Source organism: Rhinatrema bivittatum, chromosome 7, assembly GCF_901001135.1.
Source record: "Rhinatrema bivittatum chromosome 7, aRhiBiv1.1, whole genome shotgun sequence".
Classification (NCBI taxonomy): Eukaryota; Metazoa; Chordata; class Amphibia; order Gymnophiona; family Rhinatrematidae; genus Rhinatrema; species Rhinatrema bivittatum.
In genome coordinates, this window is record NC_042621.1 from 224,423,131 (window position 1) to 224,445,879 (window position 22,749).

Sequence of the window (22,749 nt, forward strand, 5' to 3'; positions counted from 1 at the left end):
CCCCGCTGGACCCCCAGGGACTTTTGGCCAGCTTGGGGGGCCTCCTGACCCCCACAAGACTTGCCAAAAGTCCAGCGGGGGTCCGGGAGCGATCTCCTACCGCGAATCGATTTTCCGTACGGAAAAATGATTTGACTGCAGGAGGTCGTTCCGGACCCCCGCTGGACCCCCATGGACTTTGGCCAGCTTGGGGGGGCCTCCTGACCCCCACAAGACTTGCCAAAAGTCCAGCGGGGGTCCGGAACGACCTCCTGCAGTCGAATCGTTGGTCCGTACGGAAAATCGATTCGCAGTAGGAGATCGCTCCCGGACCCCCGCTGGACTTTTGGCAAGTCTTGTGGGGGTCAGGAGGCCCCCCCCAAGCTGGCCAAAAGTCCCTGGGGGTCCAGCGGGGGTCCAGGAGCGATCTCCTACGCTCCTGACGTCGGGGGACAAAAAAACAAAATGGCGCCGGCGCTACCTTTGACCTGTCTACAACGCACAGAGGTCCAAGAGTAAAAGATCACACCGGGACCCTTCCTCTGGACCCCAGGTAATTTAAGGCATTTTGGGGTGGTTCGGGAGGGTGGGGGATTTATTTTAAAGGGTCGGGTGGGTTTTAGGGTTGTTTTAGTGTGCCGGTTTTCCCGCCCTCCCCCTTCCCCTCCCCCTTCCCCCGATTTACGATTTTTTGACGATAAATCGGGGGAATTGTTGTATCGCGGCTCTAACGATTTTTGACGATTTAAAATATATCGGACGATATTTTAAATCGTCAAAAAACGATTCACATCCCTACTATTGAGCCTTCATTTGCAACTTACCAGGAGATTTTTTTCCCAGTACAGTTTTAGTCCCTCCCAACTAGGTTCAGCCATTGCAGGGACAGTTGTGGGCCAGGGTCCCCAGATTGTGGCTCCATCCAGAATCTGCCGTCATGGACTCGAAGCCTGACAATGAGGTATTGCTGTTTAACAATGTCTGAGAACCTCCCTGCCCCCCTATAGGCTGTGAATGCTGCCTCGGCGGCATCCCTAGCTGGCCTAGAGAGCAGAGACCTGCCTGGAAATCAAACCAAGATCCTCTGCATGGCAATGCGCATCACAGCTACTGAGCCACTAAATGGTTTTTGTTTTTTTTTAATGGGAGGCTTAATACTCCTGCTTTAGCCAGGGTCTGTATGGCTCTTGGTCCCCGATGAGGTGGAATGGCAGGAGATTAATCTCCCCATATTTTCCAGGTTCACAATTTCAGACAAAAAGCCAGGAAGAGACTGTGCTCTGCTCATGGCTCAAACCTTACTCTTGATCTTGTTAAAAAGTCCGAGGAGAGCATGAAATGTTACTGAATATGCCATTTACAAGCTGGGACAAAAGGAGAATTTACAGTCTGTGACTTAAGCTTTTAGGGTCATTTGGGAGCACCCTACAACTTCCATTGAGAGGAATAATCGCATAAATAGTGTGATTATGAATGATTATGAAAATTTACAATTTAATGTCATTTTATGTTTTACTGTCATAATTACCACTATAGATGTGGAAAGAATGCAAATCACATAAAATCCAAATAGGTTAAAGGGCAAGGAGTGTGTTGCAAACTGTTCAGTGGTCTGGTAATTCATATGAAAAAGTCAATAATTAGATATATGCAGATTGTGTTAAAAAATTTAATGAGTGACAAATATTTGACTGTGTTGCAGTAGTTATCAAAACTTTGTTCCCTGACATGGAACTGTATTTCTCCCTGGCTTCATCAGGAGGAACAATACTATGGAGAAAATAAGTTAAAAAACATTTAAATAATCAAATCATTAAAGCAACAGACCAAAATGGCTACAGCAAATAAAGAAATGTTTGATGTACATAGCATACTACAATGAATAATTAGAAATTGACTGCCAAAGATATATAAACATACTTGTTAAAACTGTAAGCAGAGTGAGAGCTAGGTACTGACTGATAGCATTATAACAGTGAATTGGAGACCAAATAATGCTTAGTACAATAGGACTTATTCTTAAGCATTTCTAGTGCTAGTGAGTGTAAATATTTATTTATTTATTTATAACTTTTCTATACCGAAGTTCAAATAACAGAGTTACTTATCACTACGGTTTACATTTCAACCATAAAATAGACAGTAACAAATAATTGTCTTACAATGAAACAAGGAGGAAATAAACTTGGATATCTTAAGCAAGGGGAAAAAAACAAAGTAACAAAACTAGTAAGATCAGGATTATTGGGGTAGTGGGCGAACTGGGATAGGGAGGTTCAATGGTGGAGGGGGGCGTGAGGGAAGGAGGTTACTGCAGCTTTATTGGAAGACAAATGCATGAATTGAAAGCCTAGGCGGTGACAAAATATGCTTAGGAAAAAAAATATACTTAGGAGGAAAAGCTGGGGAAGAGATGGTCCATGGCGATTGTAGCGGGAAAATTAGTATAATGATGAAGGCACATACCACTTCTGAAATCTGGTCACTCTTATCTGTGCTGTGTACAAAATGTAGAGAAATCTGAAAAGAGGAAGAGTTGGGTGAACTATGGGGAAGTTTAAGATAAAATAAAATAAAGCCGCTGTGAAAAGAGCAGAAAGCAAACTGACCTGTACAAACTTTTGAAGAAGTTTTAATTGCGGCTTAAAAGCCAGAGTGTTAACTTGGAACAGTGACTGTAAAAATAAAATTCAAAAAGGCTGCTGCGTTAACCAGATCATTATGATATCGCTGTGAAAAGATGAAAGAGAAACCAACCTGTTTGAGCGTTAAAGAAAATTACAGTCGCGGCTTGAGAGCACTGATATGTCAGGGGACCAACTAATATACCGGCAGGGTTCACAAAAGCACGCAAAAATACTGGCTGAACAGTGATGGCTTAGGGGCGGGGTGATGACATCAGCGTGAAGGATCGCATGTGCATCGCTAGTAACAAACAGACCATTCTATGTCATTGTTTAAGCCTACAAGTGTTATAGAATTAAACACACAGATCCAGCGCTGCTCCTGAGAAGTTAAAAATTTGGAGAAGCTGCCACCATGTGGAATGGAGGAGGAACTTCCAAATCAAAAAATCTTTAGGTCATTTAAAGAGTGATGGGCAGCTAACCAGTGTGCTGCTAAGGGGGCTTCTATCTTACAAGCAAACAGAATGTTAGGAATTATTAGGAAGGGAATGGTTAATAAAACGAAAAGTGTCATAATGCCTTTGTATCGCTCCATGGTGAGACTGCACCTTGAATACTGTGTACAATTCTGGTCGCCGCATCTCAAAAAAGATATAGTTGCAATGGAGAAGGTACGGAGAAGGGCAACCAAAAGGATAAAGGGAATGGAACAGCTCCCCTATGAGAAAAGGCTGAAGAGGTTAGGGCTGTTCAGCTTGGAGAAGAGACGGCTGAGGGGGGATATGATAGAGGTCTTTAAGATCATGAGAGGTCTTGAACGAGTAGATGTGAATCGCTTATTTACACTTTCAGATAATAGAAGGACCATGAAATTAGCAAGTAGCACATTTAAAACTAATCGGAGAAAATTCTTTTTCACTCAACACACAATTAAGATCTGGAATTTGTTGCCAGAGGACATGGTTAGTGCAGTTAGTGTAGCTGGGTTCAAAAAAGGTTTGGATAAGTTCTTGCAGGAGAAGTCCATAAACTGCTATTAATCAAGTTTACTTAGGTAATAGCCACTGCTATTAATTGCATCAGTAGCATGGGATCTTCTTGGTGTTTGGGTACTTGCCAGGTTCTTGTGACCTGGTTTGGCCTCTGTTGGAAACAGGATGCTGGGCTTGATGGACCCTTGGTCTGACCCAGCATGGCAATTTCTTATGTTCTTATGTTAGCATTTCTAATGCAAGAGCAGTGCTCAAAAATTTGGGGTTTCAATTTGCGTATGGTTTTGCCTATATATAGAAGCTTGCATGGACATTGGATAATGTAAATGATCCCTGTTTTGCAAGTAGATGTGTGATTCAGAAAATAGGTGTATCCTGTCATTGGATGTGTAAATGAAGTTAAAGTTAAGGACATTGGACAAGCTATGCAGTGGCCACATGGGGCATGTCCTAAAGGAGTATCCTGTGAAGGATTGGACTTCAAAAAAGAATGCACTAGGGTGTCCCGCAGATTATTTTCCCCTCTTGAAAGTGAATCTAGGTTGGTTTGCAAAAATTGAAATAGGAGCTAAAGTTTGCCAGTGCATTTTAATAATTGCACAAACGTCTCTAATGCACCCTGAGAAGGGTAAAACACGGTCATGGTGGCCTTGATGTTTGCAGTAGATGGTGGTAAAAAGCCGTTCTCAGTGAGCGGGTAGGGGTGCGTTTGTATGTTTTTTTTTCAACAGGCTTTGAGGATAGCCCCTTAAGAAAATGGGCAACCAAATCTTGAGCTTGTATAGAAAAGTCAGATGTGGTGGAACAAAGATGTTGCAGATGTAATAACTTTCCAATTGGGATGTTTGGTCTCAGGTGACGTGAGTGATCGCTAGAGAATTTCAATAGAGTATTACGGTCAGTTAGTTTGCAATAAATGGAGATAGCTATCCATCTTGAGTGGTGACCATATCATCTAATAAATCGATTTAGTAAAAGGTGTGGGAGAGCCAGCTCTCCAAGTTGAGCGCCCGCTCTCCCAATGTGTGCCCAGGAACCTCTCCTGGGTGTGCAATTCTGTATTTAAATGAGGCCGGGCAATAATAAGGAGGCACTAATGACAATAGCAAGTCCCTAGCACCTCCTTATTAGCAGAAGAGGCGGCTGTCAGCAGGTCCGACAACTGACTCTTAATTTTACCAGTGTCCGTTTTCGAACCCGCTGACTGGCAGGCAGATTTTTTTTTATTTTTGGTGCCTCCGACATAGCGATATCGCTATGATATTAAATCGGAGTGTGTACAGAAAAGCAATGGACGGCTGGCGCCATCTTGTGCTCCTACCATGTGACAGGGGCCGACCAATGGCACCGGTAGCCCCTGTGACATAGTAAGGGAAAGGCTATCGGCGGCATTTTGAATACCGGCAGCTGATGGCCTGAGTGCAGGACCCCCGCTGCACCACCAGGGACTTTTGGCAAGTCTTGGGGGATCAGGAAGGTGCAGGGTTGTAGTTAATTAAATTTAAAGGGTTGGGATGTTTGGTTTTTTTTTTTAACTTTAATGGGAAACGAATACCATACGTAACTAATGAACGAGTCGGGGTCCCGACGAATACGAATACCGAATTGAACGTATCCGTCCCTGCTGCACATCCCTACAAATTGGTTCTTTCAACAATCTCAACTGCAGAAGATTCCAGGAATTCAGTTAGGTTCCCATTGTCCAATTGATGTTGTACAGCATTCTCTCTTGCATGTGCAAATGGAAGAAAATATAATCTGTTGAATGAAGGAATATTTTCTGGGGAAATCTGTCAAATCTCTGTCATGTATTTTCGAAGGGTAACTCGTGGCTGTTCATCCTTTATTCTAGGAAAATTCAAAAGCTGTAAATTCAAACGCCTCAACTGATTTTCAATAAATTCAATTTTCCTATTTAATACTGTGCATTCCTGGATAATAGTAGACTGAACACTTTGCACCGTCCTCACTTGGCCTTCTAAATTTTGAATCCTATTAGTGTGGTCATTAAGCTGGGAGTTATGTTCTTGTGTCAGAGCATCCAATTTAGATGAAGCAGCTGATATTTGTGAAGAACAAACTTGGAGAGCTGGGCCAACCTGGGCCACTAATTCCCATAGGGAATCTAGAGTCACAACTGCAGGTTTGGGGAGTGGAGCTAACAAAGTTCTTTGCTCAGATATGGCAGTAGAGTCCAAAACAGTCTGGATATTCGGAGGTAGAATCACTACAAGCTCACCTCCACCAGGATGGTCCACCTGATTAACTGCTGCTGGAACCATCAAACCTGCACGCCCTGCTGCCGGCGCTGTAGAAACGCTCCCAATCTCTGTGGCTGCTCCCTCCTCTGCTGTACCCAGGGCCTTCCGACTCTGAGGCTGCAAGCACCGTTCCCAGGGGATCTCAGGGAGGAAATTGCTGACAGCATCCTTGGGGGGGCCTAAGAGAAATTTCCCCCGACGAGATCGAGGCTCCTCTCCCTGTACCATCTGTGGGAGTTGCCACCCCTGTTATCGGTTAGTTTGCAGCTAATTCGGGGATAGTTCGCTGCCCGAAGGAAGAGAGGGTGCTGAGGGATACACCTGAACTCTTCCCTTCTGCTTAGGAGGCATTCTGGACTCGAAGAAACAAGAGGTAACAGGAAACAAGAAGAGCAGCTCACACCGATGCTGCACTCATGCCACCATCTTGGCTTCTCCCCCGCTCTTAACACGTATGTTTATATATCTTTGGCAGACAATTTCTAATTAATCATTGCAGTCTGGTATGTACATCAAATATTTATTTGCTGTAGCCATTTTGGTTTGTTGTTTTAATGACTGGATTATTTAAATGTTTTTTGACATTTATTTTCCCCATAGTATTGATCCTCCTGATGAAGCCACTGCGAAACACAATTCCATGTCGGGGAGCAGAGGAGTTTTGATAACTACTGCAACACAGTCAAATATTTGTCACTCATTAAATTTTTGAACAATCTGCATATATCTAATTATTGACTTTTTCATATGAATTACCAGACCATTGATCGGTTTGCAACACACTCCTTGCCTTTAACCGTTCTGTCATAATTTACATCCATGGCCCTGGTACCAGTTGTTAAGAAACAGATTAATAATTTTTATTGTTAGATATTAAGTTGAGTTAAAATGGGTAAAATGTTTGATTATGCAAATTTCTGTGGGTTTTTTTTTTTTTTTTTTAAAGGAGTTTACAACTATCACTTACGCTGCTACATTTATCAAGCAAGAAACCTCTCTGCTTTGGACAAAGACAGTTTTTTCAGGTATGAATCAAAACCCAACTTAAATGACTGAAATGCACAAAGTGCACAACTATCAGGCGTTCTTAAAGCAGTGGGACTAGGCAAAAATGTTTTACAATACATTTCACTGTTCAACATTGAAAATAATGAATATACCCTCATTTTGTTCTCATTTAGGCCTTAGTCTTGAGAATGAGTTTGTCTGGTTTTGATGGGGGAGCTCCTATTTGCCTGCTTACAAATTCACATAAATGGTGGAGCTGCTCTGCTGGGCCTCCTCAGGATTTGCAGTGTATGTAAAGCATAGCCAACCATGAAGAGTAAACTTAGGGAAGGGAAATGCAGGGGGTGTGGGTGTGATAGAAGGAACCATACCTTTTATTCAGAATGACTATAAAGAAAATAAAATGTCGATATAAATACAAAGGTGACGGGGAATAGGGAGCAGTAGGGCCAAGAAAGAGACAAGTCATACTTTTAAGAAGTAGGGGTGTGCAGGCCAAAATATGTCACTGTTTGGGGGTCGATTTTTATTTTGTTTTTGTTCGTTTTCCCATTTTTTTTTTCATATTTTTACATTTCAGAAAACACATGCACTATTTCTGAATACCTGAAATATCGCATACTAAAATGATTAGAAGAAAAACCACTAAATTTTGTGATTTCTTAAATTTCATTTGAAAACAAGAAACGACAATGTCATTTCAAATGAATGCGCTTCCTATTAAGTGATACTTTATGATGAACTATTGATAGTTACCTTGTTTCATGCTGTGGCGCTGAATCCTGCATTTGTAAGTAATACACACAGACCATTCCAGTTGCTGAATAATAAATTCTACCACCAGACCTAGGCCTCAGATATGCTCATTTATGGCTGCCCTTTCCTTCTCTGAAACAGAGTCAAATGATTTTACACTTACAATTAGCAATACCTGTAAAGCAACCTTCACAAAGACAGATAGTGACGGAAAAAAAATTATTTCCTCTACACATTGTCATCATCTCACACCGGAGACTATTTTAAAGGTTATGTTTAGGACAGGTAGAAATGCTTTTAGCTACAGACCAGCTCAACGCGCAATGCACTTACTTGGTCTAACCTTTTAAACACTGTATAATTCAAAAAGGTATAGTACAAGCTTAGAGATTTCTACTCACCTGCACCTAATTACAAAACAGCAAGCTTCACGGTGTCAATAGTATCCACTCTATTTCTGTCAGGTGCCATTCCCCATCAACAGCTGCATTAATTTAAGTACTAAAAACTGAAGTAGTATTTCATCAAGTCTGGTGAGATGGCCAGTGCTTTGCTCAATGAGTATATAATTGTGGACTCTTAATCATACTTTTATTGTTGCACTTAATGTTTCAAAGTGGTGTTGCACAGGGAGACTATAATACGGGCTATGAGAAAATATATCTTGAGCTTTGATTAAGCTTCCCATCAGGCTGGTTCCATCATTAATTATACATGTTTGCAATAAGCCTTAATCCATTCTGTGGTTCACTGTAGCTTTATCAGTATCTGAGTCCTAAATGCTGTTATAAAATTGAGCTCATAGTTTGCATCTTGTATTGCCTTTGATTTCTGTTAATATTTGGGTTAAATAGTTGCCTTTTCTTTTTGCCCATTGTGCTTCTCTTGAAAGGCAAATGTAAATGATTTATTTCAGGCTCCCCAGCATATCTGAAGAAAACATACCAAAACTGCCTCTAGCTCTAAAAATATTATCCAGGGAGTTGAAGCCTTAATTAGTGTTCTTGCTGATGCCTTTGTAACTTGTGCTAATTCAGCCCCTTTTTTGTGTGTACTGCCATGTGTCCAATATACGCGCACACATTTTTCTTAATATTGGTAAAGGAAAGTGTGCCATCCATACTAGGAAATGGGATACTTTTCATTAAGTAATACTCTGTATTAGTGCCTTTCTTCATAGCAGCATAGCATCTTCTTAAGAGATTTATGTTCTCAAGGGCAGTGTAGAATTTTTCTTTACTTATGATAGTTCGTTAGGATTCTGCCTGCGGCTTGGCCGCAGGCAGTCCCTTACCTCCAGCCAGGCCGCAGGCAGTCCCTTACCTCCAGCCAGGCCAACGCCATCTCTCGCGGCAGGCCGCTGTGTCCTAGGTGGCTCCACGGTCCTATAGCCTCCCGCTGCCGCACCTGCTCCATTGCGGCTGGAGCTGCCGCCGGGGTCCTCTGTCTTTGCGGCAGGGAAGCCGCCTCTGCCACTGCCTGTGTCCATCTTCTTCGCGGCAGGGAGCTGCCTTTCATCGGGCCTTCCACACGGCCTGGACGCCACTGTCCTCTGTCCTGCTCCCAGCTTTCCATAGGCACGGGCGCATGCCTCTCCTCATCATTAAAAGGGCCAGCGGCGGGAAAAGCCCCACAGCCCTCAGCAGTGATGTCATCAGTCTTCGTTGGATCAGCCCTATAAAAGGGTCCAGCCTCAGTTCCTCAGTGCCTTTGGATCTGGTCTTCACAGCGTCTATGGTCTTCTCCTTGATCCAGGTCCTCCGTGGTCTTCCTGTGCCTTGATGGATCTTTGCTCCATGTTCTTCATGTTCCTGAACCTATTCACCTTGATGTTCCTGGTTTCATCCCTCGTTGGAGCTCCCTCGTCGCCTGTTCCATGTCCTGATGTTCCAGATGTTCTGGATGTCCTGATGTTCTGTGTTCCTGATGTCCTGGTCCTGTTGTCTTCGTCTTCACCTCTGCAACCAGTTCCCAGATTCCTTGTGTCCACCTTTCCTGGCATGCCACTATCGTGGTCCATGACCAGCCCATGGGGGCTATGTAGGGCGCTTCATGACACATGGTCTTCTTCTCATCTGCAATGCAAGCCTGCAGAAGGCTCTTGTTTTTAATGCCTTTCTTCTGAGAATCCTGAGTCTTGAATCCTGTCCTGGTCTTTGGAGTTCCTTGCGCCTGCTTCAGTCCTTGCCCAAGACTCTGCCAGAATCCGCTCCACTTCAGCGTGGTTTGCAACCAGCCACAGGAGGCTGTGTAGGGCGTGCCTCGGTGCAGGCTTCTACTGAATCTTCAACATGTTCCAGTCTCAAATTCCACTTCTTCACCTGGAGTCTGCTTCGCATTCAGCGTGGTCCGCGATCAGCCATGGGTGGCTGTGTAGGGCATGCTGTGATGCTGTTCTCACCCAGTACTTTTGACTGAGTCCTGAATCCTTGCCTGAGACCTCCAAGTAACCTGAATCCTTGCCTGAGACCTCCAAGTAACCTGAATCCTTGTCCGAGTCTTCCAAGTTCCTGAGTTCCTGCCTTGTCTTGTTCCTGCCCTCAGCTTCCGTCTGGCCTCATGCACTCATTGTCCCCAAGCGGCGGGTCTGGAAGGGCTTCTGAGTGGCCGGAGGGCTACTCTTGTGACCAGCATTGCGTTGCTGGGTCACACTGGTGTGTGTAGGTCCAGTGGCGGGCTGACCCTGCTTCGTTCCTGCTCCAAAGTTCCTTGCCTTAGTTCCGGTCCTGCTTTGTTCCTGCTCCGCCCATGCTTGCATGCTCTCACCTCCACAGTGTGCCTTGGGGCTCCTCCCTGAGTCGTGCCGTGGTCCAGGGGCTCACACTCTCCCGTGAGCTAGTGACCGCGCCTCCATGCTCATACCAGCCGAAAGCCACACTCGCAACAGTTCATAATTGTAACTGGGGAACAGGAGGCTATACTATTAGTTTTTAGAGCCCCCATGGAATAAAGCCTTGGGGAACAAACTGAGCCTGGCCTATACATTGCTGGGCCTGTCTATAAGAAAGCTTCACATTTTTCAGTCATATGGATGAAAGGCTGAAAGGGCAGCACTGAAAAAGAATTACAAGATATTGATGAGTTTGTTATAATTAGCATTTCTGCCATTTTCTATTCTTGCTTTTGCCATCTTCATAAGAACAGTTCCAGGTGGTAACGTTTTGTTTTAAGTTTTATTATTGTGTCCCTTTAATTCTACTACTACAGTTATTCCAAGCAAGGGCTGCAAGTGGGACTGGTTTTCAGGATATCCACAATGAATATTTACCAGTTACATTTGCATACATATATGGCATAAGAGCAAGATTAATTTGCTTAGCTTGGTTACTTTGAAAATCTGACACTTGCGGCCCTCAAGGATCGTAGTTTAGAACTCCTGTACTAGGGCTCTGGATAGACGCATGCCCCCGGCCACCGCTCAGCACATTGTCAGCCGTGATAGTGCCTGTGCTTCAGAAGCCTAAGTGCTTTATCTTTGAACTGCCTGTTCTTTTCAGGCTTCTCCTTTCTGGAGCGCCAGTGCTGTTTGGAGGCTCAGAGTGTCTCGTCTTCTTTTGTTTTTGGCTAAGCCTGGTTCTTCTCAGCCGGATGTGGTCTGGTTGAAGACATCTCAGTGGGATGCCTGACCTTGGCCCTCCCCTAACCGTTCCTCAGCAGAGGAAGGTGGCTCTGTAACTAGTCCTCAGATGCCTCTCGGTCTGGATGCTTCTATCTTTTTTCAGCGCCACAGTGCCCCTCGAGTGGTAGCGGGTCCTCTGGATGGAGCTCAGGCTGACTCAGAGGATAGTGCCAGTGCTGCCTCTCTTGAGGATGGGGACCCCCTTCACCCGGATTGGAGCTGTATAGAACTATGTGATAGTAGGGATGTGAATCGTGTCCTCGATCGTCTTAACGATCGATTTCGGCTGGGAGGGGGAGGGAATCGTATTGTTGCCGTTTGGGGGGGTAAAATATCGTGAAAAATCGTTAAAAATCGTTAAAAATCGAAAAATCGAAAAATCGAAAAACCGGCACATTAAACCCCCTAAAACCCACCCCCGACCCTTTAAATTAAATCCCCCCCCCCTCCCGAACCCCCCCCCCAAATAACTTAAATAACCTGCGGGTCCAGCGGCGGTCCGGAACGGGCTCCTGCTCCTGAATCTTGTCGTCTTCAGCCGGCGCCATTTTCCAAAATGGCGCCGAAAAAATGGCGGCGGCCATAGACGAAAAAGATTGGACGGCAGGAGGTCCTTCCGGACCCCCGCTGGACTTTTGGCAAGTCTCGTGGGGGTCAGGAGGCCCCCCACAAGCTGGCCAAAAGTTCCTGGAGGTCCAGCGGGGGTCAGGGAGCGATTTCCCGCCGCGAATCATTTTCGTACGGAAAATGGCGCCGGCAGGAGATCGACTGCAGGAGGTCGTTCAGCGAGGGTTCCGGCGCCTCGCTGAACGACCTCCTGCAGTCGATCTCCTGCCGGCGCCATTTTCCGTACGAAAACGATTCGCGGAGGGAAATCGCTCCCTGACCCCCGCTGGACCTCCAGGAACTTTTGGCCAGCTTGTGGGGGGCCTCCTGACCCCCACGAGACTTGCCAAAAGTCCAGCGGGGGTCCGGAAGGACCTCCTGCCGTCCAATCTTTTTCGTCTATGGCCGCCGCCATTTTTCGGCGCCATTTTGGAAAATGGCGCCGGCTGAAGACGACAAGATTCAGGAGCAGGAGCCCGTTCCGGACCGCTGCCGTTCCGGACCGCCGCTGGACCCGCAGGTTATTTAAGTTATTGGGGGGGGGTTCGGGAGGGTGGGGGATTTAATTTAAAGGGTCGGGGGTGGGTTTTAGGGGGTTTTAGTGTGCCGGCTCACGATTCTAACGATTTATAACGATAAATCGTTAGAATCTGTATTGTATTGTGTTCCATAACGGTTTAAGACGATATTAAAATTATCGGACGATAATTTTAATCGTCCTAAAACGATTCACATCCCTATGTGATAGTTCTTTTATAGAGATGAGCTACTAGCTCTGTTTTTCCCAGACCTTGACAATACTTGAAGTTCCTGGGGCAGGTTCCGTTTCTGAGTCGAGAAATCCTAGTTTGGTTTCTCTTGCGTAGAGCCTCTTGATTTTTCTCCATGATGGAAGCCATTCTAGAATTGATTGAGCTTGAGTGCAGTGCCCCAGAGGCTATTTCCAAAGAGGTCAGATTTTGGAAGGCCTATACCCTCTGGTTTTAGTGGTGAGAGAGCACTTTCATTTTCCGAAGTAGATACACTTGTGTGTGCAGTCTCCAAGTGGACCACTATTCCCGTAAAAGGGGGAAAGGCTTTGAAGGATGCTCATGTTAGCAAGATTGAGACTATCCTTGAGCAAGCATTTGAAGCTGTGGCAGTGACTTTGCATGTTGTTCCTTAGTGGCGCTCTCTTGTTTACTTCTCTCTCAGGAGGTTGCTAACTCTGGTGTAAATCTAGCTCTGTTACGGTACCAGCTACTGTCGTTTTGGCTGATGCAGGCTGTGCCTTGGTCCACACCTTGTCCAGAGGGGTGTCTTCAAGTGTGGTGGCCAGGTGCCAGTTATGGTTGAGAAATTGGTTGGCCGAAGTGACCTCCAAGGCTAATTTCATCAAACTGCCTTTTCATGGCTCACTCTTGTTTGACAACAAGTTGGAGAACATGGCCAGTAAATAGAGCAGATCTCCAGTTCCTCATTTGCTGGAGGATAAGAGATAGGCACAGTGCCTCTTTATCATGAGAGGTCATGCTGCAGGATCCAGGCATTTGTGACAGATGAGGTGCAGGCTCAGGTTGTGGATCCTCCCATGCCTCCCAATGAAGGTTTGCCGATCCACCTTCAGGAACATTAGATAGGGGAGAGATTACATCAGACCGGTGGTGTCCTGAAAGTGATACAAGAAGAATATGTGAGGAATTTCGCAGTATTCCTTGGGATGTGTTCATGGTGTCCCCTTGCCACTCCCCGTAGAAGAAGCAGGCAGTGGAGTTCATGCTTCTCAGGCTGAGGGCTGTGGTTCCAGTGCCCATGTCTCAAGAAAGTCTGGGAACTATTCTATTTATTTTGTTGGGCCCAAGAAGGAGGGCTCCTTTTGTCCCATCTTGGATCTCAAGAGGGTCAACCATCATTTGCAGGTGACTCAATTTTTTATGGAAATCTTGCACTCTGTGATAATGGCGGTGCAGTCGGGGGAATTTCTGACCTCCCTAGATCTGTCACAGGCTTATCTTCATATTCCCACCTTCTACATTTTGTGGTATTGGGGCACCATTAACAGTTTTGGGTGCTGCCCTTTGGTCTAGCCACCGCTCCCAGTACATTTTTTAAGGTTATAGTGGTCCTAGCAATGGTCTTGCGAAGAGAAGGGATCCTGGTGCACCCATATTTGGATGACTGGCTGATTCAAGCCAAGTCTCAGGAAGAGAGCCACCTGGTGACACACAAGGTGATCTCATTATGGTGGGAGCTTGATTTGGTGGTGTACCTGACCAAGAGCAATCTTCAGGCATCCCAGTCATTGGAGGGTCTGGGGGTCTGATTTGACATGGGGCAAGACAAAGTTTTCCTACCGGAAGTTCAGATTCAGAAATTGTCTCATGTGCATCAATTGGTGAACCCCACGCATCCAATAGTGTGGTCTTACCTAAAGGTACTTGGCTTAAGGGCGACAACCCTGGAAATGTTGCCATGGGTGAGGGCGCATATGCATTCTCTTCAGCACTCTCTGCTATCTCATTGGAACCTGCAGTCTCAGGACTATGTGGTTTGGCTCTAGATGCCGATGGAAATCTATTCCTGCCTCTAGGGATGGTTGCAGGAGGATCATCTAAGGAAGGGAGTTCCCTTATCCTCTTCAACTTGGTTGGTACTCATGACAGATGCGAGTCTCTGTGGTTGGGGGGCTCACTGTCTGGTGTTAATGGCCCAAGGGTGTTGGAGTGCCAGAGAGTCCCGCTGGAACATCAGTCGCATGGAAGCCCATGCGGTATGGCTGGCATGCTTTCAGTTTACATTTCAAAAAGCCCCCTACATCATACTCCAGAGACCCTCACAGTCCAATACTCAAAGTAAAACAAATGGTCAACTGGCCATATATTTCAAAAAAGATTCCAAAATAACACACTTTGTGAATGTAGCTCCTTTTTCTTACAAAATTTGTGTAGGACCGACACTCAATGGGCTTATAAAATTGTAAAAGCCCCTTTAAGTTGAAAGTCCACTTTTCTTTATTTCAATTTTTATATAACAACTTATTTTGTATTTAAAAATCCAAAAACAAACCGATATTCTTTAAAGCAATTTGTCTTTTTCTTTTTCTTTTTCAAGTGAGCTTCATGCAATAACTGTACTTATCTTATCATTCAAAGTCCGATCCCACCTTGACACGATATCATGTTTCGATCATGCATCTGCCTCAGGGGGTATCTCATTCCAAACGCTCACATCTCTTCCAAGCTGTCTGTTTAAAGCTTGGAAGAGATGTGAGCGTTCGGAATGAGATAACCCCCCCCCCCCCACCCCGAGGCAGATGCACGATCGAAACATATCATGTCAGGGTGGGATCGGACTTTGAATGACAAGATAAGTACAGTTATTGCATGAAGCTCACTTGAAACAGGATGCTGGGCTTGATGGACCCTTGGTCTGACCCAGTATGGTATAAAAAAAAAATCAAGTTTTTTGCTAGTCTGTCCACAGTTGCTTTTGAGGAGAATACTAGCCGGCTGGGGTCACTGCATGGCTACATATTCTGTGACATCCGGTTTCTCTGTCAACATCTGCTGGCAGGGGTCTAGACTAAGGAAAACGAAATTATCAGGTAAGTAATTTCTCCATTTTAAAACTGAAAACAGCAGTGTGCATATGCTAGATATCTGCTTAACTTTACTGCTTCTCCTGATGAGGAGCAAGTCTGTAGATCTTGTGTTTTAAGGCTTATAGACCAGGGTGAGGGATGCAGGTCAACTGGGCAGCATGCAGGATTAAGAAGCAAAGGGGTCTGAAAGACTTTTATATTAACTGGACAAACTGGTGGACTAATTAGAAAACTGGGAATGTGCCTTGCATGAGCATGTTTTAAAATCTACTAGCATACGTGCGTAAAATTCGAAAAAGCCCTATGAAAGACCTTTTGCTAGCTGTGCTCGAGTAACCTCTTAAAATTAGGAACATGCATATGCTCGGTTGGTGTATTTTTTACAACACGCGCACAAGTGTGAGCATGATTAAAAATTCCAGTGTATCTTCACTTGTGCGTTGATACGCACATGTAGGGGTGCACATGTGCTCATTTTTAAAAGTAGTTAGTAAGGTTATTGACACCCCACATGGTGGTGTACTAAGGGTTTGTTACATTTGGTGTCTATAGGAAAAATAATTGGTATATATGGCCCATAGTTCAACTGTCCAATATGATTCTGTACATTGCCAAGGTTTACAGCAAATATGATAACATTAAGAGATGCATTTTCAAATTGTCAAGTAAAATGACTTTCATGTAAATACCAAGATTATGCAGAAGTTATGAAATTCATGCCGAAGATGGGTTTTCACTGGAAGAGAACGGGTGTTTTTTTTCCACTTTCTTTTTTTTTTTTTTTAGCGGAAAAATCATAACCTGGACAGTCAAATTGACTGGTTCAGGTTTTCCTAGGAAGTAAAATTCAAATATACTGCTGAAATATAACCTCATAAAAGGTTTGTATAGAGCCTTGTAATTATATAATACCCTTTTTTTCCTTACTGTTTTGGGCTTCCTGCTCAAATGGAACTGGCAGCTGTGGGAGCTACAGCACTGCAGTCTTTCATTTATAACCACCCTGTGATGTGTATTCCCCCATTTCTTTTATAAAAACTTTCCCTTCTCCTGTCCAGCCCACTTATAATTTCAACTTCAATACTCCGTCGGAAGCACCAAACCACAGCTCCCTCTAAAACCTGAGATACGCACCCTGAGTCTAGCCATTAGGTGTCACCACCATTGCATGGTTGGGGCTCCCTCCTCTGCAGCACCCAACCCTGGTCAGCTGCAGGAGCAGAAGCAAGACCTGAGAATTTACTCTAGACAACTAACCTAGCAGTGTGCATCACTACCACTGAGCTAGCAGGCTGCCCCTTGTCTGATACATTTAGCCAGGATGTCTTAAAATGATGATTGTTTTCATCAATAAACAGTGGCACAAAGTAACAGGTTTAGTAAGTTTTACAGAATGATTAGCAAAATAGCTGAGGATGATTGGTATGCAGCATTAAACAGAAAGGTTTGTGGTTGTCCACTGAAGGTCAGAGGAGAAAGGAATGATTGGATACACAAAGGTAAGTTTGTTCCAGAAGATAGAAGTAGGGAGGGAACAGAAGCAGAATATGTATGTATCTGGTTTGAAAATGGAGAATGGGGGTATTTAACTTTGGATGAAGTCTTCAGATATGCATGGGCAATAGTGTGTGGGTAGCTGTGTAAGTCAAAAATACCATTCCTTTAATAGCATTGTTGTCCATCATGATGCAGCAAGATGTCTGCATCTACAGTACATCTCATAGGATTTTGGTTGTGACAAAAACCTCAAGCAGTTGGTAAAAAGTACTTATTCTGGCCTTTGCTTCCTGTTTTTTAGATCCATATGCTCATGTTTCTTTCCTGCATCGAAGCAAAACAACAGAGGTCATCCATTCAACTTTGAACCCTACCTGGGACCAAACTGTTATATTTAATGAAATTGAAATCTATGGACAGCCACAAGCCATAGCACAAGACCCACCAAATGTGGTGTTAGAAATTTTTGATAGTGATCAAGTGGTATGTAAGAATCATTCATTTGATTTCTATGCTTATTGAAGTCATGGCAGCACTTTTGTAATAGTTAATCATCTGTTGATGGTTTCTCCCAAGGGCAAAGATGAGTTTCTGGGGCGCAGTGTTTGTTCTCCAATGGTAAAGCTTAATGCAGGAGTAGATATATCCCCTAAGCTGCTCTGGTATCCTGTAATAAATGGAAATAAAACCTGTGGAGATGTTCTTGCTGCTGCTGAACTTATACTTTCTGAAAAGGTAAAAAAATAATAATAATTTTTATTCTGTTCTGAATTAAATAATTTGTAAAGATGGTTCTTATTTCAAGTTTGCATCATAATTTTTTGTTGTATAAAAATATAAAATTCTAATCTTTTCATTTTAATAGGATGGCTCTAATCTGCCAATTCTTCCATCTCAAAGAGCACCAAAGCTTTACATGGTACCTCAAGGAATTCGGCCAGTGGTGCAGCGCACGGGTATTGAGGTTGGTCTCGTCAGCATTCATTTGGGTTTGTTGAAACGAACACAGTTGCTCTAATTATTTTCTGTTTGTAAAATATATAATTACTGATACAGTGATTAAATAAGTAAACAAAGTTTGTATCTTGTAAAATTTCTCTTGCTCTATTTTATATGCCATCTGGGCAGATAAACATTTTGAGGTTGATATTCAAAGAATATCTGGCTAGTAAAGTTAGCCTGATAAAACATATCCAGCCAACTTAGTCGGGATATTCAGTGGCACAGCCTTACCACTGAATATACCCAGATAAACTTATTCAAGCTAACTAAAAGTTATCTGGTTAACTTTAGACCTATTCAACAACAGGTCTAACTTTTCCGGCTAATTTAGCTGAATAACACTGAATATTGCCCCTTATCTAACCAAGGTAGCCAGATAAATAGTTATCTGGCAAAGTAGCGGTCACTAAATGCGGCTGGATATTCTAATGCTGCCACTTACAGGTCGATACAGTAAGGCCGCGGTAAAAACAGTGCGGCAGTGTCAGGCGCACCCTTCCTCCCCGCACGCACAGTTCTCTAGACCTAGCGCCTGATACTCTCTTCTAATCGCATGCAAATGCATGCCGAGGCTGTGAAGCGTTAGGGAAAGGTTATGCCCGCGCAACCCATTTTACTGTATAGGCGCTTAATACAGCGCCTATACAGTAACCTGGGTGCGCTGGTACCTGTCATTTCAAATGACAGGCACCAGGAAGTGTAAAAAGTGTAAAAAAACAAAAAACCAAAAACCTGTGTGTTATATAAAAAATAAAAAAAATTTTTAAATACCTGTCGGAGGGCTGTGGGTCCAGGCGGCCGGTGGGTGGACGGGCAGGCGGGCAGGCGGCGGCGAGAAGCAAAAAAAGCGGCATCCGGGATCCGGGGGCAGCAGCGGGATCCGGGGCGGCAGCAGGATCCGGGAGCGGCGGGTAGGTAGCAGCGGCAGCAGGGGGGGAGCGGCAGTGGGATCCGGGGGCAGCAGCGGCAGCGGGGGGGGGGGGCAGCAAAGAAACAAAAAAAGCGGCATCCGGGGGTAGCAGCGGCAGCGGGGGGGGCAGCGGGATCCGGGGGCAGCAGCGGCAGCGGGGGGGCAGCGGGATCCGGGGGCGGCAGCGAGATCCGGGGGGCGAGTAGGAGGCGGCGTGTTCGATCGGGCGGGCAGGTAGGTGGCAAAAAAAGAAAAGATGGCCGCCTGCACGGGGGAAAGCGTGCAATTGGCCGCTGAAGACGTGACATCACGACGTTTGGCGGCCAATTGCACGCTTTCCCCCGTGCAGGCGGCCATCTTTTCTTTTTTTGCCACCTACCTGCCCGCCCGATCGAACACGCCGCCTCCTACTCGCCCACCGGATCTCGCTGCCGCCCCCGGATCCCGCTGCCCCTCCGCTGCCGCTGCTGCCCCCGGATCCCGCTGCCCCCCCCCCGCTGCCACCCCCAGATCCCGGATGCCGCTTTTTTTGTTTCTTTGCTGCCCCCCCCCCCCCCGCTGCCGCTGCTGCCCCCGGATCCCGCTGCCCCCCCGCTGCCGCTGCTGCCCCCGGATCCCGGATGCCGCTTTTTTTGCTTCTCGCTGCTGCCGCCCCTGGATCCTGCTGCCGCTGCCGGACCCCCCGGATCCCGCTGCCGCTGCTACCTACCCGCTGCCCCCCCGCTGCCGCTGCTGCCCCCGGATCCCGGATGCCGCTTTTTTTGCTTCTCGCCGCCGCCCGCCCACCGGCCGCCTGGACCCACGGCCCTCCAACAGGTATTTAAAAAAAATTTTTATTTTTTATATAACACACAGGTTTTTGTTTTTTTGTTTTTTTACACTTTTTACACTTCCTGGTGGGAGGAAGGGAGAAGGGTCTGCCGTAGCAGGCCCGAGCCTTGCTACTTTTTCGTTTTTTGTTTTTTGTTTTTTTTGCTTCGGGAGGAGGGGACCGGACGGGGCTGCAGGAGACCGGACTGGGGCTACACCGGACGGCTGGACCGGGGACCAGGGCGGGTAAGCAATGTTTTTTACACTACACTACACTAACACCTACTAGGGGGAGGCGGTAAACTAGCAGGTTAAGGCCACAGCAGAACAGCGGGTTACTGAGGAGATAATATCAGCGCCCGTTACAGTATCGGAGGGGAATAGCTAATTCCTTCATTATACAGCTTTTTCGTTCATTTACATGCTGGGTGCGGAAAGGGTTATGTGTTTATTTTAGGAAGCGCTAAGGACGCGTGAAACTGGAGACTGTATTGCTGGATGGCCTTACTCGTCTGTATTGTGCGCTCCCAGCACGTTACAGACGGGGAATCTTTAACTGAACGTTACTGTATCGACCTGTTAGTTGGATAAGTGTGGACTTATCCGGCTATGTGGCTCTGAATATCGACCTCTTTGTCGTGTGGGTGCTGTTAGTGCTTTATTATTGGGAAGATATTTTACTAGTTGTTTGCTTATCAAAACAAGGTCATTGCTTTCCTTCTTAATAATTTATTTGCAGATTCTTGCCTGGGGCTTAAGAAACATGAAAAACTATCAGCTGGCTTCTGTAACATCCCCGAGCCTTGTTGTGGAGTGCGGAGGAAAAATTGTTCAGTCTGCAGTGATCAAAAACCTTAAAAGAACTCCGAACTTCCCAAGTTCTGTTCTCTTCATGGAAGTGGTACTGTATCTGACCCTTGTGTGATATTATCTGTCCCAAAGCTGTCTTTAAACATTTTACATTCTTGGTTTTCAGTGAGATCCAATAATAATAGAACTTGAATGTTTTTTCATATCTTATTTTTGCTCTAGCTCTTGCAGGAAATGTGATTTACATTTCAAACATGGAACTTATCAATCTAAGAGGGCTTTGTGTGCTGCTGAAGTTGTGTTTTTAAGTTTTTTTTGTTTTTTTTTAAATAAAGTTTGAAGAACTTTATTTTTATGACCTGAATTTATTGTATGCTGATTGGAATTAAATATTTAGAAAAGTTAAATCATTGCAGTAAAATGCAAAGGCAATTTTCAAAAATATTTTACCTGTGTAAAAGGATTGAATCTGGAGATTGCCCACCCTTTACCCAGCTTAAGCGCATGTGCTGTGTTCCCACAAGGTGCAGACTTTTAGTCTCATTAACAGGAGGGGGTTGGGAGGGCATGTTTAGGTCAGGGGGAGGAAAATAACACACACATACAGATCACATTTTCAGATCTGTGCATGTTATTTTTAAAGCCAAAAAGCATCCACAGAAAAAGCCGGTGAAAATATTTGCAAATGCTTTGTCCCCTTGACAGTTGTGAAAGTGTGCACGTACTTTCTTTGAAAATTGGCGCAAAGAACATGGGGTAAAAAGTGCCCGCAGACCTTGTAGCAATTCGGACAGTCTGAAAATTCCTACTGCCCCCACTAAATTATTGCAATATTAATTTGTAAATAACACGATTCTATTTTAAATCCCTTAGCTCCTACCAAAAGAAGAAATGTACGTTCCACCCATAGTTATTAAAGTGATAGACCATAGACAGTTTGGGAGGAAGCCGGTCGTCGGGCAGTGCACAATCGACTTGCTGGATGAGTATCGCTGTGATCCCTATTCAGCCAAACAAGAAATTGCACCAGAATCAAAAGGTAAACAATGCATACATTTCATTCACCTGTCGCCTTCTGAGTAAGGGGGATGCCATGCATTTAGAACTTCATATAAAGAATGCAGATGTTGAAATTTGCATTTTTTTAAAAATGGGATATATATATATATTTTTTTTTTTTTTTTTTTTTTTTTACAGTGAAATACCAAGCAGAAGTTATTTTCATCTTCAGTGTTAGTTTTGTGTAAATTGTAAAGATTAAACTGTTGTGGCTGTTCATCTGCTACTGTGTGTATGGATTCCCTTCCCTTCCTTTCCCCTCATGCTCTCTCTCTTTGTGGAACAGCTCCCTCCCCCCCACCCCCCCAAAAAAAAAAACAGCATGATGGGGCAACATGTTTGCCGTTGCCAGCTAGGAGGACTTTAGGGGTGACTCCTTCCAGGTTTGCTGTTCCTATGGCTAGCCAGAGTCACTGGTGGCCATCTTCCTTCCTTCCTTCCTTCCTTCCCTCTCTCCCTGGTATCTCAGCAGTATGCCTGACCCCTGACCCCTTCTAAAGTGGAACCCAGCATTTTGCACCTCTGTTTAGGAATATTTTTCCTTAAGTGTATCACTTTTTGCACTTGTCTACATTAAATTTCATCTGCCATTTGAATACCTAGATCCCTAGAATTACAAGCCCCCCCCCCCCCCCATGCAATTCTTCAGTTTTGCTCATGTTTTAATTACTTTGACTAGCTTTGCCTCATCTGCAGATTTGATCACAGTAACCATTTAGTCTTATTCTTTATTTTCCTGTCCTTAAACCAGTTACCAATTGGACTGGCCCGGTGGCTCAGTGGTAGCCCAATGCACTGCCATACCAAGGGACCTGGATTTGATGCCTTGTTTAGGTGATCCGTTCCCTGGGTGGGCTGGGGATGCTGTGAAGGCACTGGCAGTGCTCTCAGCCTCTGGAAGAGAGGAAGTCATAGTTGACATGTAATAGCGACACCTAGTGGCCAAATTTAGGGCCCATGATTGCAGGATTTGGAAGGAGCCAGGGTGCATAGCCCCTGGTTGAGTACTGTTACAATGACTTTGGCTAAAGTAAGATGGGAAGGGATATATAATAAGGTGAAAAAATCCTCTCATGGCACTGGATCTCAGCCTTGGTTCCAATTTGAACTGCAAATCTAAGGAAGCAGGAGGAAAAATGCATAGTCAGAACAATACACCCCGCCCCCCCCACTCCCTGTCACCCCTCCAACCCAAGTTAACAATCCACAGTATTGTATTAACTGGCTTACCTT

At 44.9% G+C, this 22,749-nt stretch overlaps 1 protein-coding gene across 1 annotated transcript in view; it reads left to right on the forward strand.

The window, feature by feature from the left end:
* Positions 1–22,749, forward strand: part of MYOF (myoferlin) — a 386,224-nt gene that overhangs the window by 260,004 nt on the left and 103,471 nt on the right. The window contains 7 exon segments of the mRNA XM_029609901.1: positions 6,806–6,874; positions 13,941–13,949; positions 17,227–17,408; positions 17,502–17,660; positions 17,791–17,889; positions 20,387–20,548; positions 21,331–21,496. Coding sequence (XP_029465761.1) covers positions 6,806–6,874; positions 13,941–13,949; positions 17,227–17,408; positions 17,502–17,660; positions 17,791–17,889; positions 20,387–20,548; positions 21,331–21,496 — 846 coding nt within the window.